Source organism: Morchella importuna (assembly GCF_003444635.1).
Source record: "Morchella importuna strain M04M26 chromosome Unknown Morimp01GS021, whole genome shotgun sequence".
In the NCBI taxonomy this organism is placed as follows: domain Eukaryota; kingdom Fungi; phylum Ascomycota; class Pezizomycetes; order Pezizales; family Morchellaceae; genus Morchella; species Morchella importuna.
Genome location: NW_025763418.1, coordinates 728,050 through 742,494, shown reverse-complemented (window position 1 = coordinate 742,494; position 14,445 = coordinate 728,050). Strand labels below are relative to the sequence as shown.

Below are 14,445 nucleotides of genomic sequence, written 5' to 3'. Positions count from 1 at the left end.
TGTTTCACGGCAAATATACTGGAACATGTGCTAGGATTAACGGCATGATGGATAAGAGCCTACAAGCTTTAATACCTCTCCCCACTACCATTTTTCACCCCTCATTCTCCCCTTCTAGCAGAGCGGGACCTCTGACAGGTTGTTCCGAGTGCCCAGAGACTCAGGTTCAGAACAATAATTAGCAGGGATCACTGACACGGTAGTACTATTTGGCTCTGTTGGCATGGTAAAGTAAGCAAGCATGCCACCATAACCGGCAATGAACGCCAGACTACAGAGGTTACGTCAAGCCTCCCCCGCCCGGAATCCCAGAGTTGCAAACAAAGTAATTTTCCCAGAGATTTCAAAGCCAATATATAAACTTTTTACGCCCCTGTCTGTTGAGAAAAATTTACTCTCATCTTATTTCTCTGAGGTTCTTTCAGCCTTGGTGTTGGCATCTTGGTCTTCTCTAGCTTATTTCTATCTCACCCGCGTCTCCCCTCTTTCAGAATTACATTCCCCATCTCTCATTTAATCGTCTTCTCTTCCACTCTTCCGAAATTCTCCCAAACTTTATTCGTTCCCGCCGATTTGTTACACTCTGTCGTCGATATTCGAACATCTCCGGGGACGATATATGGGAAATTGATATTCCCTGCGGCTTAAACACTGGCAACTCTAAACCTTTGTTCGACTACATCCACCTACGTATCACTACTAAGTTTGGCACAACCGGCCATCCCTTGGCCCGCTAACAGTTCCGAGAGCAATCATGACTACCTTTGTGGCTTCTTTGTAAGCTCTCCCATGTTATAGACGTGTTTTTCTGAAGGATATATGTTGTTCCGCATTACCCTGCTGTTCAATGATCTCGCATCGAATTTCCGTGCCTGCATTAAATTAAATTGCATACATTTCTCGGAGTCTATATTTCGCGCAGATCATGCAGAGTTGCTAATACAACCGCTGTTCTTCATCCAGACATCTTCCATACACCGTCCAGTTTGACAATGAGCCTGACGCCCTCAATTACAAGTCTCCATTTGGATCTCCCCAGCAAGCTCGGGAAAGGCCTTCGGATTCGGCAGCTCCCAAGAGCCCTCCCCGCATGAAACTTTCAACAGTCCGCGTGGATCCACCCAGATTTGAGACGCCAGCTCTGATCCCCAATCTTTTGCAAACTCTTGGACGATCCCTGACTTCCACGAACGAGCCTACCCCTCCATTGACTCCAACTGCTGCTGGAAGTCCTACAAGTGAAGAACTTTTCTTCAAGCTTGCCCATTCTGAGAATGCTCCTCTGGGCTCCCCCAGCGAGCCTTCCTTTACGAGAAAACTAAACCAGCCTAAATCTCGTCCACGAAGCCCCCAGGCCCCGCTGAAATAAGTGAAGATGCCCAGGGTCCAGGTGACGGATACTTTGCTCTCCCACCAGCACCTACGCGACACCGCGAGAAACGCCGTTCATCGGCCTCGGAAAGACCATTTAAGGGCAAAACTTGGCACATAGAGAGGACAGATCAAGGAAATGGGGGATTGAAAAACGCGGTCGAAGCTGCAATTGCCGATGGAACTTTACATGACAAGACCTGGGTAGGAACTTTGGGTTTCCCTACTGACAGTCTTGATGAGAGTGTCAAAGTTGCAATCGAGGGGCGTCTTCGGGAAGATTGTGACTCAATTGTAGCTTTCCCCAGCGACAAAGATTTTGATGGCCACTACAACCATTATTGCAAGGAAATTCTTTGGCCGGTTTTCCATTACCAAATCCCCGACCACCCCAAGAGCAAGTAAGTACCCGCATATATAGTTCCACAAGCCAGTCCACAGATACTAATATAATATTTAAGGGCTTTCCTGGATCACTCGTGGAAGTATTTCGAGGCAGTTAACCGTTCCGTCGCCGATGTCATTATCAAAGACTACAAACGTGGTGACACTGTCTGGGTACATGATTATCATCTTCTCTTGGTTCCCATGATGGTGCGCGAGGCGCTTGGCCCCGACGCTAAAATCGGATTTTTCCTTCACGTGGCTTTCCCATCATCCGAGATCTTCCGTTGCCTGGCCCATCGCAAGCAACTTCTGGAGGGAATGCTTGGTTCGACCCTTATAGGGTTTCAAACGGAGGAATACGCGCGCCATTTCTTACAGACTTGCAGCAGGCTTCTATGCTTGGAGGCCAGAAACGACGGTGTTCAGTTGGACAACAGGTTCATTACAATATCCATCTCACCAATCGGTATTGATCCAATCCAACTGGACCAGAAGCGGAAGGAGGAGAAAGTAACAGAGTGGCTGGAAGCACTCAAGACGAGATATGCTGGCAAGAAGCTTTTTGTTGCCAGAGACAAGGTACGTCCTTTCCTATATATATATAATTTTAGCTCTTAAAACACCATTGATTTTGACTTTATTGTAGTTGGATGGTGTCAGAGGAGTTAGGCAAAAGCTGTTGGCGTTCGAGTTGTTCCTCAAGAAACACCCAGAGTGGGTTGGAAACGTTGTGTTGATCCAGGTCGCCCTGACAACAACCTCGATTGTGGAACTTCAGTCCACTGTCATCGACATCGTCACCCGTATTAACTGCGCATATGCAACCCTTGACTACCAGCCCGTTGTGTACTTGCATCAAGACATCAGTTACTACCAGTATCTCGCTCTTCTTACCATCGCAGATGCACTTGTTGTTACTAGTCTCCGTGATGGTATGAATCTCACAAGCCATGAGTACGTTTACTGTCAGGATCAAACTCATGGCCCACTTATTCTCAGTGAATTCACTGGGAGCGCTTCCATCTTCAACGGCGCCGAGATATCTGTGAATCCATGGGACCACAGCAGGTGTGCATCGGCTTTGTACCAAGCCCTTACCATGGATCCGGCTGAGAAAAAGCAGCGTTGGGATAAGCTCTACAGTGCCGTAATGCATCACACTGCATCTTATTGGCTGAGAACGTTTTTGGATGAGCTGGAACGTGCATGGGTCGAACAGCAACGTTGTGGATCAACCACAATTCCGCGGTTGTCAACAAAGTCTCTTGTGGATGCCTACGAGAATTCAAATAAGAGGGTATTCTTATTGGATTACGAGGGAACGTTGGCATCTTGGGGATCCCCAACAAGTATTATTCTCACGAGTCCTCAACGTACCCTTGATGTGTTGCACGACTTATTACTGGATGAGAGGAATATCGTTTATATTATGAGCTCCAGAACCCCAGAGGTCTGCATCTTCAATAAAACTTGATGCATGTAAAATCTAACAAGTGGTGTAGGAACTTGAGCGCCTCTTCCACCGAGTCCCAGACATTGGCCTCATTGCCGAAAGCGGCTGCTTCATGCGCAAGTTTAAGAGCGGTCAGTGGACTCGTATTGCTGACGAGCAGCTCCCATGGAAAAAGTCAGTCAGGGAAATCCTCGAATACTACGTCGAGCGTACACCTGGTACATTTGTTGAAGAGCGTAACTGCTCATTTATTTGGCATTATGAAAAATCCGAAGATTCAACGCTTGCTGCCCGCCAGGCAGGAGAATGCTGCAATCACGTCAATGATTCTTGCGAATCCTATCGTGTTCATGCTGTTCCCCTAGGCGGTACTGTTTTGGTAGAATCTAGGGACTGGACTAAAGCTACGGCGGCAAAAACCGTCTTAGAACTTACGGCTGAGGGTGGTTCTGCGGTGGACTTTTTGATGGTTGTCGGAGACGGACGTGATGATGAGCCAGTTTTTAGCTGGGCTAACGATCTGGCGACTGACGGGGAGGTTAAGAGCGTTACCACTGTAAAAGTGGGGACAAAAAATACGCAAGCCAACGCAACGATCACAGGTGTCGCAGGTGGGTTACTCTTTTTTTTCCCTCAACACTTTCCCTTTTCTGTTTGGCGACTATCCTTTCCTCTATTGGCGATTGCTGCATGAAGATGTAAAGAGGTCCGTGGTTACTTGATTGGCTAACGATTACTCGTACTACAGGTGTAATTGCTGCCTTGCAGAAGCTGGCTACCATCATCCCGAACTAGCCTACACATAATGGAATGGAGGTTTAGGCAATTCCGGACAAATCGGCGTCATATCGGATTTATCTTTTTACTTTTATGTTTCCCTTTTTTTTTCAGTTACATAGTTATGGTCTGTTTTGTTTTTGTTACAATTTAGGGACTTGCTTTGTTTCATCTTTTCTGTTGTGAGTAACATTAGTATTTGTTCGAACGGATGTATTATTTCCGCAGTGCCTAGCGAAGTCTTTTTTTTTTTCTTTCTCCCTCATTTGAATCATCACCATTCGTCTTCGGCTTGGCAATTGGCCATCTCCATTAAAACCCTTTTGGTTGATCGAGACATTTTTTCTTTTATGATAGCGTCTGTTTCCTACATACCATCGTTCCTGTCTTTAGCGAATGTGCTTGTGCTTTTTTGTTCAGTTTGGTAGAAATCTCGGGAGTTGGCTAAAGACGACAAAACGTGGCTTTTTGATTTTGGTTTTGTGAATTTTATTTATCTAGGTATTTGTGGATTCTCTTAATCCACATGGGTTTGCTGCCGTTTTCGGGAGTAAAGATTATACATAAGCTGGGGTGGAAATCTATAGATGAAGATTTAAGTACCGTATCGTAACTGACATATGCGGGGAATAAGGAATCTTCTATAGGTACTCCGCAGATGAGGAGGCAAGGAGGGGTAAACGAAAGATATGGTATCAGTTCTAGTATCTAATCTACCCCTCTCTATTCATAGAACGTTTATGCGATAAATGAAAAGAAACGAAACCCAAACAAAACAAAACAAAAAACAAGGGTGGTGAACCCTCTTTGCCATGAAAAAAGAGAAACGTAATTCCCACTGAATCTGATATCGGAACCCGCCAAGAAGGCGTGAAGTGATGTGACCCGACGGCGCGCACGGATCTGGTGTTGACCATTCCTTAACACTCTACGTACGAGTCTCTCTACACTCCACATAGCCGGTTAGATTATACCTCCGGCTTGGCCAGATCAGCGAAGAGGAGTAGGTACGCGGACCTTTCTTCTAAGAGGGCTGGCCGGCCTGTCATGAATCATGACTCTTGAACGGTGATTGCGTGCTTTGAAGTCTTTGGCTCAATATGTGAGTTTCCTTTCTGTATGATGGATATACCGACTGCTTGCGGTGCTGGTGGATAAGAGACTCGCTCGCTAAGGACCACACACCCAACAGTCATTAATGTACATGTATGTATTCTGGTTAAACTTACCTGGTAGAAGGTTATGTACATGTATCAATCGTGCCTACACGCAGAGTGCTCTCTGCCTATCCCAATCTCTCGAACTTGAGGTTGCATCTCGGTACGGAACTACCCACCACCCTCCTGGTACGTGCAGCGAGTGATTCTTGATGACGCACTCACACTACGGCAATAGTACCCGTCGTCCGAATCCGATTAGTTAGTAGCTAGCCCAGCGGTTAGCTCCGCCCATGTACGCTACGATACATGTACTTTTTACTTTACCATGCGTATGCTTTCCGGGATAAAACTCTAAAGCGTAGAAAAAGTATTAAGTTGTTGTCTTTGTTCTCTGGACCAACCGGAGCGAGTCGAGCTCCGGGGTCGAGCTCTGATTCGCTCTCGAATGTTACTCTACGAGGAAGAACCTTATGCAGATGTTTAAACTCTTTTTAGGGATTGGTCGACACTGATGAGGTGGCTTTAATAGCGAGAACCCCAAATACACCCGGTATTGATGGTTTAGGAAGGTTTCCAGAGTACCGGTTCTGCTCTGTAAACTCAATAAACAAAGCGTGCAAGCCTAGCCTAACCGCCATCATCATAAGATACCTACAGTATCGATCGTACCATGCCAGACTCTGCTGTGGTTCAAATGCCATTTCATTCCAGCTGACAAATGGCCGCAAAGGAACATGCATTCAAGAGGTTGGAGGAAGGCTAACGAACCCGCCCTCCGAGTTCAAAATGCCAGATCATTTCCCAGCAGGGTGGCAGCACGATCGAGATAACGCAGAAAAAAGCAAGCAAGGCGTAAAAAAAAAGGCCAAGGCTCGCTGTCATAACGGGGGTTAACTTAGGCTCCACCCTGAATTATGTATGGGTTATTTACTCTACCCGGTCAGTTGGAGGCAGGTAGCGAGGTAGGGGCGAGATCTTTATCTAGATACAAGACACAGCCAAGACGGTAGATGGAAGGTACTGGAACGTTTTTTTGGTGCTGCTCTATCATCTATCTTTCTATCTTTGTACAGCCTACCAGCACCTTTCTCAAGGGAAGCTTGGGTTCGTCGTCAATCGACCTAATCGTCAATCGGGTTTAATCTATTGGGTTTGTTTTGAAATGCTTTCTTTTCATTTGTGCTACCTACTCTAGGTTGGGTCGTGTTCGATCCCTGTTTTTTGTTTGTTTGATGGAACGGAGGGAAAGGCAGTCGTTTTGTTTGGTAGGGTGTTGATTGGGGCACGCATGTGAGGTGGGTGTGCGTTCAACGGCGGCGATGATCAGTGATTCACTCTACATGATACATACAGGTCGGTAGACTAGCCTTTCCCTCTAAGGCGGAGGAGTAAGTCAGAACCAGGGGGCTGGCTGGTGATAGAGTCAAGCGGCACAAGAATTAACAATAATGGGGTCCAGTCTTTTTCTCTTCTCTCCTTCTTTGCTAGTACATCATGTATCATAGGTAACAGATGTGCACGTAGAGGGTTTTTGCTAGATATTCTACCTCCCTCCGCTATCTATGAAATCACCTGAGAAGCTACTGTACGTACGTGCCAATATGTCTGCCACTTCACCGTAGGCATTGTAGGTTGGGTTTAGTATGGAATGTGTTGTAGGACTTCTGAAGCAGACCAAAGACAAAGAAATGTCGTTAGTGGAGATCAGGGACCATGGTTGCTAATCGCACAGCACGCTTGAGGAGGTGATGTCCGATGTCGATGTAGTGTATGTAAGTAGGTATTTTTTTTTCTTTCCCAATTGTGAGCAGTAGTTACCGGTCGTCCGTGGTACAGACATACTGCGGTTTGGCGGTTGATTATATTTATTTCTTTTTGTTACTGGAGAGAGAGGGAAAGAGGCCAAGCCAGCAGCCGTCGGCACGAAGCTTTATGCCCAGAATCGATTATTTACACTTTTCAGTTTTCCTTTCTTTTTCCCTTTCTCTCGGAAGCTACTGTCTTCAATCGGATCCGAAGGAGAGGATCAGAGACGGGCCAGACACTGGGCTGCCTGGCAGCTCAATTTGATAGGAGGAAACGGTGGAAGGAAGAAAGAAGGGGGAAGGCAGGGAAAGTCAGACAGATTCATCGTCGTCGTTGTGGGGGGTGGAGTGGATGGATGGATGGTTGCTTGGTTCGTTGGACACCTTTCTTTAGCACCGTGTTTTTGGCCCGACTTGGTCTGGTGGCAAAGGCAAAACGCGTTGCGACTGAAAGGAAAGTGCGGGGAAAACTGTAATTGTGGGGTCTAGCAGGCAGGCAAGCAGGCAGGCAGGTGATGGTGCAGCACTAGTGTCTTGAGGTACAGGTACAATGCACGTCTGTTGAAAATAGGTGAGCACAGCACCAAAGCAGCGTGCCCTTATCTTCGAGTATGTACTGATACTTTACGATATTGTATCTCCTTTTCTTGAAGGGTAACAATTTTGTGTGCTACATGGAGTGCTGGAATATGTGCAATGTATGTAATGTACGGTACTCTAATTGTAGTCTGACTGCAGCATTGATTTGATTGACTGGAAGCTACATGTAGGCTCTGCCTCCTTTATCCCCCCCGGCCTCCTCTCTCAATTGCTAATACATTGCGTTCATTATCGCTTGAACTTTCCATTATCTTGTGGTAAATCTGTTCTTTTGCTGCTAAAACGGTGATCCAGACTCGCTTTATCGTACAGTTACAATGAGGGTTCGGTAGATATCATAGACGCAAAAAGCCACCGCCCGCAATATGTAAACCCACACACCTCTTTTCTTTTTGAATTACTCGTGGTACAGGTAGCTCAAGTGCAAGTCAGTTCTAGTCGTGGAGTAGTCTGGAGGCAAGCAATTGGGCCGTTGACCCTTCCCCTTCTTAGACTGTAGATTGTTGATCATCACCCTCAATTGAAACGCCGTCATGCCCACCACGATCGAAGGTCTACCTACCCTTACCGTACTCTGGTTATCCTTAGCTCTTTCACGATAGATAGCTGGACAATTGGGGGTGTCGTAAGGCTCTACTACTCAAGTTAGTAGGTGAGGTGTGTTATCATACGTCGTGCCAATCTTGCCCTTCCACCCACCCCCCCCCCTCTGTGGGTTTTGATATGGGGTACAAAAACCCCCTTCCGTCCCCCGCTTGAGATCCTCACTCGTCACCAGTCATTCGGACACATCTGCTGTATAATCGAACCTCGACAGTTCTGCATACCCACTGAAAGCGCCTACGTACATTAAATCCTTCACGCATTACATACCAACCGGGCCCACCTACTCACTCACCTACCTGTCTAAGCACAAAGGACACACCCCCTCGATCAACCCCCCAATCATACCATTATCGTTCGAGTAGACGGATAGTCGATCCCCGATTTGAATTCAGCTTGCTTTTTTCCCGAATCCCGACTTTCAATCTTTTGGCTAGAAATCAACTTTCTATAAATCCGTCCTGCCACCTCACCTAGTTTCGAGCAAGCAAACAAGAAAGAAAGGAAGATAATAAAAAAACAATTACAATCTCACTCAATAACCTACCGTCTAAGAAACCTTTAACCCGTATCACTTATTCTTTATAATCATAATGTCTGCACCCCACGCCAACGACCAGCCCACCGAGCAGCAGCCCCGCCGTGGCAGCCTTTCCCGCGGTCTGACGGACTTATTCTCGTCCAGCCGTAGCACCACAGCCGCAGCCTACCCAGGGCCCATTTCGTCCGCGGCCAATAGCCGTCGCCGTATGAGTATTTCCTCAGGCATCACTGGAACATCTCCGCCACGGATCCAGGCACAGATGCCCATTCGCCGGGGCTCAATTGCATCGGTATCTTCTGCGGCGTCATCGGTGGTCGACGAGAACGCCGTGGAGGACGATGAGGGCCCGACCCAGCCGTTTGCGAGGAGGTTGAGCTTTGGGGCAAGAGCGTTGAGGGATATCAGGATTCCAGGAGGGAGGGTGCCAACTGGTGCTGCTTCCCCGACGGTTGCAAGAGGTTAGTTGATCAATTCCCGTGGTTGCGTTTATGGTTGCATTTATGGTTGCGGTTATGGTTGCGGTTGTACTGACTGGTGGTGCTTCTATAGGGTTCTGGGGTGACAGCGGGAGGTCAAACTCGATCAGCCAGGGAGATGAGGCGGGCCAGCAGCGTAGACAGTCTATCGCTACCATGCCCGAGCCAGTAAATACTATGCCGAAGCGGAGCAATACCGTGGATCCGATGCAGGAACGCATGCTCAAGGGAGATTTCTATTTCGATTAAATACTCCTATCGAACAGAGACGACCCGACCCGGAGAAGAAGAGGAAGATACAAAACACCACCGTCGCTTTCGAACCTCGTGCTGGACCCGAACGTTACGAACAATCAAGTCGGTTTTTATATATATAAAAAATGGAAAACAAAAAACAGCAACTCAAAAAAATTTATGACGATGTGTACGAATAGTTTTTGACGATAGTGGAATACGTTCCTTAAGACCAATACTTATGGCCCTGGACGATAACGATGATATGTAACAGTAGCTAGCTAGTGATAACGGAGTTCTTGGGGTGGGGAGCTGGTGGGGGAAATTAGGAAATATGATTTGATTCGCTTTTGGTGCTTACTATTATTCTTTGCTTGCTTGGTTGGGTCTGAGCATGATAACTCATGATTGGTGCAGTTACAATTTTGTAGTTAAATTTGTTTTTTGGCAAGGATTTTTATTTTGCATGAAATTTCACGGAGCGGAAGCGGCACACACACAGAGTGGGGAGAAGGAAGGAGGGGCTGAGGAGCATGTAGAGATGACACTCGCTATCATTTCCATTGGAGTTCATTGTTTTGTTTGCGGTTTCACATCCGGTGGTTTAACTGTTTCCCTTCCCGCTTTTTCGATTCGAGCTGGAATGGCTCTTTTTTGTATGCATTTCCTCTACTGCAGAGTCGGATATCGATAGGACAATCTAGTCGCAGGCAGGGACATCTAATCTAAGTGCTATATCTGCTTTATTAAACTACCTGGTACCACGATCATCCAATATCCCCAGGGTGAGAAATACTCATACTCGTGTGAAGCGCCGTGTAAGAAGAGGATGGTAGGAGTTGCAACCTCCACTCTAGATAAACAAAACAGGATTTCCCTTCAAAAAGCTCCAGGCTCTCTGTACCCCGGGCACTGGAGTTTAGTGCTGGCATGCCCACGATCCTTACCAACAGTATGGCTCGAAACGATCATAAATCTCTTTTCACCGGGATTTATCTCGCGGAAGGTAATATAACCACCACCCATATTCCAAATTGCACTGCGTGACTAGAACAGATCGCTCAAGTCTCCCCTCCTCATGTGGGTTTTACTTCACGTTGCATCGCTGTTTAGGATGCGTAACAGTAGCGCCACACCGGCTGCACACAATCTCTATCTCTCTCCCTATATTTGTGGTGGTGATAATAGCAATAGTAGTGGTGACATTGATACTGGTAGAGAGGAGAGCTTCTATCTCGAGCGGCTTGAACCTGATATATTATTTCACAGCGGTGTACGTGCAAATCGAATCAGTGTACCACGTGAGCTGAGCTCGAGCCGCCGTTCCTTCCAGAACCCGCAGAAAAATAAATAACAAAAGGCCATGGCGGGACGCTGTTCGGGAAACCCAGAACCACGTGTGGGGGATTCCGGGAACCTCATCGGGCAGGACAGGGCAGGCAAAGTTGTCTCGTTTGGGGTAGGAAGGTTGTCAGGAATGCAAGTCAAAGCAAAGCAGGATCAGCTCTTACCAGCTATCTCCTCTCCACTACCTACCCTACACACTATCTACACCTAAATAATACCTGAGTTTGAAGGAGTTGAAGAGTGAGGGGAGGGGGGAAAGCGGAAAAACAACAACTTCCCTCGCTGCATTTTCGGTCCCTGCATTGCAATTTGCTGAAACTTCTGCCCTTTGCTTTATCCAGAGAGAAGAGGATGCTCATCAGCGGGAATTGGGATTGGCTGGGATGGGAGAGAATGACGTCTGGAGACGCATGATGATGGCCAAAAAAAATGGGCGAGACATCTGGGAGCGATAAAGGATTTCTAGATAGCAGCTAGGATCAGGCAAACAGTAGTTATTTTTAATTGTGAGCGTTGTTTGTGTTGAAAATATGGGAGGTGGAGGGGCAGCACCCAGCAACTTAGCAGCACAGCGACGATGTTCCTGTCGCTGCTTGGTCCTGCCGAGCCACACATCAGCATAGGACGACGACTACTCGCTCGGTCTCTGACCTGGTCCACCGCCCGCTTTTCTTTCTCTTTCCATCAATATCTGAGCGCTGGTGTCTGCGCCCTCCGCCTCCTTTCTTGCTCTCTTTCCAACTCCGTCACTTCACTGCACTACAACTCTCTCTCCCCCCCACTACAACAACAACCCACCTCTTCTTCTACTCCCCCCATCCATTCCCCATACCTTCTCCATCATCCATCACATTCTTCATCAACACCATCAACTCAACCCCCTAATCCATCCTAAATCTACCTTCCAAACCAAATTCTACTAATCCTCAATCCAAACTTCTTTTCTAGAAAACATGACTACTGAGGTGAGTTGCGGTCGTCGTTGTTGTGTACTTTGCTCGCCCTTGCATCGCAACCCCTCCTCCTCAACCCCTCCTTTCGAACTTTTGATCATCCAAAAAGATGTACCATGAACTTTGCTAATATGTGTATTTCGTTTTTTTCTTCAAACAGCGTGAGAGGTAATTTTTGACCCTGAGATATCTCCGAACCATTATCCTTCCCCTTAATCAGTCACTAAACCTCTATGCAGCAAGACTTTCCTCGCCAGGCTGTGCGAGCAGGCCGAGCGTTATGACGGTTTGTCCTCTACTTTCAGGCGTTATGAATATTCCGTTTGCTAATCGCTTGGTTCGATTGTTTTCAGAGATGGTCACCTACATGAAGGTATGCTTCCCCCTAACCCCGCTTTTGCTACATCACCTGCGAAGGCTACGATCCACAAGAGACTATATACTAACTCATTGAATTATAGGAAGTTGCCAAGGTACATAAGTATCCTCAGAACTTTGGGACCCCCTTATGAGCATATCAGATTGGTTTAATTATCAGTTCCGCGATGGTGCCCCTTTTTTTCTGTTTGGGGCAAGGACTAACACCTAGTTTTCTTAACAGCTTGGCGGTGAACTCACTGTCGATGAGCGCAACCTCCTGTCTGTTGCCTACAAGAACGTTGTCGGAACCCGACGTGCGTCCTGGAGAATTATCTCCAGCATCGAACAGAAGGAGGAGACCAAGGGCTCCGACAAGCACGTTGGAAAGATCCGTGAATACCGTCAAAAGATCGAGACAGAACTGGAGCAGGTCTGTGGCGATGTACTCAACGTTCTTGACGAGTCCTTGATCCCCAAGGCCGAGTCTGGCGAGTCAAAAGTTTTCTACCACAAGATGTATGTTCACCCCAATCCCATCACCAATCTGACAGGCCCCCTCTTTTATTTCTTGGCAATAGGAAACTAATTTTCTCTCTCAATGTGATATAGGAAGGGTGACTACCACCGTTATCTCGCCGAGTTTGCCTCTGGCGATAAGCGAAAGGAGGCTGCCCACGCTGCCCACGAGGCTTACAAGGTAACCTAATACCCCACTCCCCTCTGTGGCTGAACCCCAACATTTTTTTTGGAGCACGTGCTCACCATCCATGTTTAGAACGCCACCGACGTCGCTCAGACTGAGCTCACTCCTACCCACCCCATCCGTCTCGGTCTCGCCCTGAACTTCTCTGTCTTCTACTATGAGATCCTGAACTCGCCCGACCGTGCTTGCCATCTCGCTAAGCAGGCTTTCGATGATGCCATTGCCGAGCTCGACTCATTGAGCGAGGAGAGCTACCGGGATTCCACTCTTATCATGCAGCTCCTCCGTGACAACCTCACCCTGTGGACTTCAAGCGAGTCAGGTGACGCTGAGGACCCGGCCGCCGCCGCAAAGGAGGAGCCCAAGGCAGAGGCTAAGACCGAGGAGGCCGCCCCTGCCGCTGCTGCTGAGGAGTCTAAATAAGCTCACCAATCTTTGGCTGAGCTTTAGGTGGTTCGATTTGGTTGTTTTTAGGGCAGTTAATGCGAAAAGAATTGTGGAAGAAGTGTATTTCTTTTGCGTTTAAAGGTTCTATGCTCCATCGAAACAACAAGGAGCAAAGTTGAACGAGGGATTAGTTGGTGGGTGTCTCGTGGTTGGAAACATATAAACGGTCTGGGAAAGGATGGTTTTTGTTTTTGGTGGGAGAATCGTCCTATTTTCTTGTTTTTTTGTCGAGGGCCACAGAGAAATCCAAAGCAAAGATCCCGTTCGATCAAGCTTCTTTTAAGTGTCCGTTTTTTTGTGCTTATTTCCTGTTAGCGGAATTCCTTGCTCTTATTTCTTTTTATCTGCTACCTATCCCCTCTATTGATTCCATTCCCCAGATATCACGTTTGTCTATTTAGTACCCTTTATTAGGAAGTGTTCAATCCCAGTTCGTTCCCTCTATCTACCCTTTACACCATTAGCCAATTGTTTGCCTCGTCCTTGTTCTTGCATGATATCTACCACCGGTGCCAACCCTATTACGTGTGTGATTTTACGGATAGGAAATAGGTTTTTTTTGCCTTAGTTGTCATGGAAGGCTTTCTGCGTATAGATAGCTCTTTATTAGTTTCTCCGTGGTGAATGGATAGAAATCAAAACAGTCCTTGATCATGAATAATAATGTTTTTAATCGAATTCTCGTGGGCCATGTGATAAGTTTTGACGGGGTAAATTTTTGCCAATGACCGCAGCATAAATGCTACGTCACGCTCTTTTTTCTTTTTCTTCGTGGTTTGGATGTTTTTTCCCCGCTCTCAGTATGAAGTTACCCGTCCGTGGCTTTATCAATATTATCCGTGAAACTGTGGCTGGGAATTATGTGGGATGTGATGGCATGTTTGCAATTGAAAATATGATTCGTAAGCCCTGGTATTGAACGATGTTTTTGTAGATAGAGTCACAGTCAAGGCTAATAAGGATTGGTAATAGTTGGATATATTTATTCAGATTAGCTCTACCGCGAGACTCTGGAGTTCGTGGCGTGCACCTTGGGGGGTAAGGCGGATCTGGTACAGTACCAAGCTTTATTATCTGACATAAGTGGGATCATTGCTTCTCACTCGATTCGATCGAGGGAAATATTTGTCTACAACTTCGGCCATGCACTTTTTTTTTTTTTTTTTTTACGTTTAACTCATTACTGCGGCCACGCACTCGGTGAGTTTAACTCTAGACCGACAAC

At 46.9% G+C, this 14,445-nt stretch overlaps 5 protein-coding genes across 5 annotated transcripts; all 5 read left to right on the top strand.

The window, feature by feature from the left end:
* Positions 1-754: 754 nt before the first annotated feature.
* On the top strand, positions 755-2,807 carry LAJ45_07032 (uncharacterized protein; the record flags this gene model as incomplete). Its single annotated transcript, XM_046116591.1, has 6 exons — positions 755-777; positions 964-1,337; positions 1,391-1,772; positions 1,833-2,337; positions 2,405-2,690; positions 2,758-2,807. The coding sequence occupies 6 exons, from the start codon at positions 755-757 to the stop codon at positions 2,805-2,807; spliced, it is 1,620 nt and encodes a 539-aa protein (XP_045970360.1).
* Positions 2,808-2,857: 50 nt separating this feature from the next.
* Positions 2,858-4,006, top strand: LAJ45_07031 (uncharacterized protein; the record flags this gene model as incomplete). The annotated part of the gene is made up of 4 exons (XM_046116590.1): positions 2,858-3,208; positions 3,261-3,680; positions 3,756-3,822; positions 3,960-4,006. The coding sequence occupies 4 exons, from the start codon at positions 2,858-2,860 to the stop codon at positions 4,004-4,006; spliced, it is 885 nt and encodes a 294-aa protein (XP_045970359.1).
* A 3,303-nt stretch (positions 4,007-7,309) lies between these two features.
* LAJ45_07030 (uncharacterized protein) lies at positions 7,310-7,991 on the top strand (the record flags this gene model as incomplete). Its single annotated transcript, XM_046116589.1, has 6 exons — positions 7,310-7,324; positions 7,499-7,524; positions 7,607-7,651; positions 7,724-7,810; positions 7,866-7,920; positions 7,986-7,991. The coding sequence occupies 6 exons, from the start codon at positions 7,310-7,312 to the stop codon at positions 7,989-7,991; spliced, it is 234 nt and encodes a 77-aa protein (XP_045970358.1).
* A 758-nt stretch (positions 7,992-8,749) lies between these two features.
* LAJ45_07029 (uncharacterized protein) lies at positions 8,750-9,425 on the top strand (the record flags this gene model as incomplete). Its single annotated transcript, XM_046116588.1, has 2 exons — positions 8,750-9,158; positions 9,250-9,425. The coding sequence occupies 2 exons, from the start codon at positions 8,750-8,752 to the stop codon at positions 9,423-9,425; spliced, it is 585 nt and encodes a 194-aa protein (XP_045970357.1).
* A 2,285-nt stretch (positions 9,426-11,710) lies between these two features.
* On the top strand, positions 11,711-13,196 carry LAJ45_07028 (uncharacterized protein; the record flags this gene model as incomplete). The annotated part of the gene is made up of 8 exons (XM_046116587.1): positions 11,711-11,722; positions 11,871-11,878; positions 11,950-11,996; positions 12,064-12,083; positions 12,172-12,183; positions 12,312-12,586; positions 12,680-12,767; positions 12,846-13,196. 8 exons carry the CDS (start codon positions 11,711-11,713, stop codon positions 13,194-13,196), a joined length of 813 nt encoding a protein of 270 aa, XP_045970356.1.
* Between the last annotated feature and the right edge of the window lie 1,249 nt (positions 13,197-14,445).